The 1,541-nt window shown below is 36.8% G+C and overlaps 1 protein-coding gene across 1 annotated transcript in view; it reads left to right on the forward strand.

Moving 5' to 3' along the window:
• LOC128511983 (transmembrane protein 47-like) overlaps positions 1-764 on the forward strand; it is a 10,446-nt gene extending 9,682 nt beyond the window's left edge. Inside the window, exon 3 of the mRNA XM_053485048.1 lies at positions 1-764. This exon is cut by the window's left edge and continues 108 nt beyond it. Coding sequence (XP_053341023.1) covers positions 1-74 — 74 coding nt within the window. The 3' untranslated portion in view covers positions 75-764.
• The last annotated feature ends 777 nt before the right edge of the window (positions 765-1,541 follow it).

The raw sequence follows: 1,541 nt of genomic DNA on the forward strand, positions 1-1,541 counted from the left end.
CGACCATCTTCATGCTGGGCGGGGGGATCCTGCTCTGCCTCCGGACCGACGTGTATGAAGATGGAATGTACTGAAGCCTTAACACACACACACACACACACGCACACACACACACACACACACACAGTGAGCTGTACTGAAGATGATTGGTCTGTATGATCCCCATAAGAGGTTACATACGAACATGCTGCTCCATAATTTTTGTTTTACTTTGACCCTTGACCTTTACTGCAGCTAACATTAGCACAGAACTACATTAGCATAGCTGGTTAGCTCAGCTGACATCTTTGGGGTTAGTATATTCTGCAGTAAATAAAAGTGTGATCTAAGCCCCGCCCCATCCCACTCAAGCCCCGCCCACGTTACACCGAACCCTGTTTCATGTGACAGATGAATTCTAAGGAGACGCTCTCCACATGGACTCTGATCCCTTTACAGACGCGTGTTATACAGAGATATAGAGATATATTTACTTTTATTACTTTATTTCTTGTTATATATCATTAGAGAGAAACTATCCTTTATACAGTTTATACACACACACACACACACACACACACACACAATGTACAGATAAAGCTGAAGTATATATTTTGTGTTTTGATGTCTGATCATAGGCAGGTTTTTTTCTTTGATGTGTTTTAGGGGAGGAGTTACACACCATACAAGTCTTATTTAATTTTTGCATTTTATTAAGAAAAAAAAACAATAAACACAAACGCTGCTGATAATAAACACAACATTGTGTTTATTGTTTGAACAAACATCTGCTCGTCTGTTTATTTGTATAAACAACAGGAGGCAAATAACAACAGATATATTCCATCAAATATTTTAGAGATTCTTTTTTTTTTAGTGAGTCGACCCCCCTGGAACGAGTTGGTACGGGAGCGGTGCAGAACTTTAAACACACATTTATTATGTTTATATGTTAAACAGTATTTGCCACACACTGATTAATACAATCAAACAAATATTAATACAGCGGCACCTCAACATCCAAATTTAATTAGTTTCTGAGTTTCTAAGTTTAAATTTCATATTATGAAACACATTTTTCCATAGATAATCCATTTCTGACACTCAAAAATTATATCCAATATTACCAATTACTGACACTATAATCATGTTTTTGCATAAACAATCAAAACATTTAGATCAGACATGTAGATGAAGTTAAATATGTAATAAATAGACATTAAACCTCAACCATAATTTATGATTCCTCTTGGCACCGATTGCTTTCAAAAAAACTGAAAGCGTCTCCCTTTTCTTCTTCTCGAGACCCGTGGTGTTGTGTCTCTCGCAGGAGTAAACACACAGCAAATCTCACACGTAATGTAAATTAAAAAAAAGTAAACTCACTTTGCTTGGCTCTCCACTGGCACAAATAAGTTTTAAACGGTTTAGCCGGTGTTCGGTTCGGCTCGGTCACTCGTATGCTGAAAGTGCTTCAGGGGGCAAATACTATTTCCCATGTCACTAAGTCAACTCTACAAAAGTTTTTAATTATATTTTTGTCCAAAAAAAAAAATCATCAA

The sequence above is a fragment of the Clarias gariepinus genome, chromosome 24, assembly GCF_024256425.1.
Source record: "Clarias gariepinus isolate MV-2021 ecotype Netherlands chromosome 24, CGAR_prim_01v2, whole genome shotgun sequence".
In the NCBI taxonomy this organism is placed as follows: Eukaryota; Metazoa; Chordata; class Actinopteri; order Siluriformes; family Clariidae; genus Clarias; species Clarias gariepinus.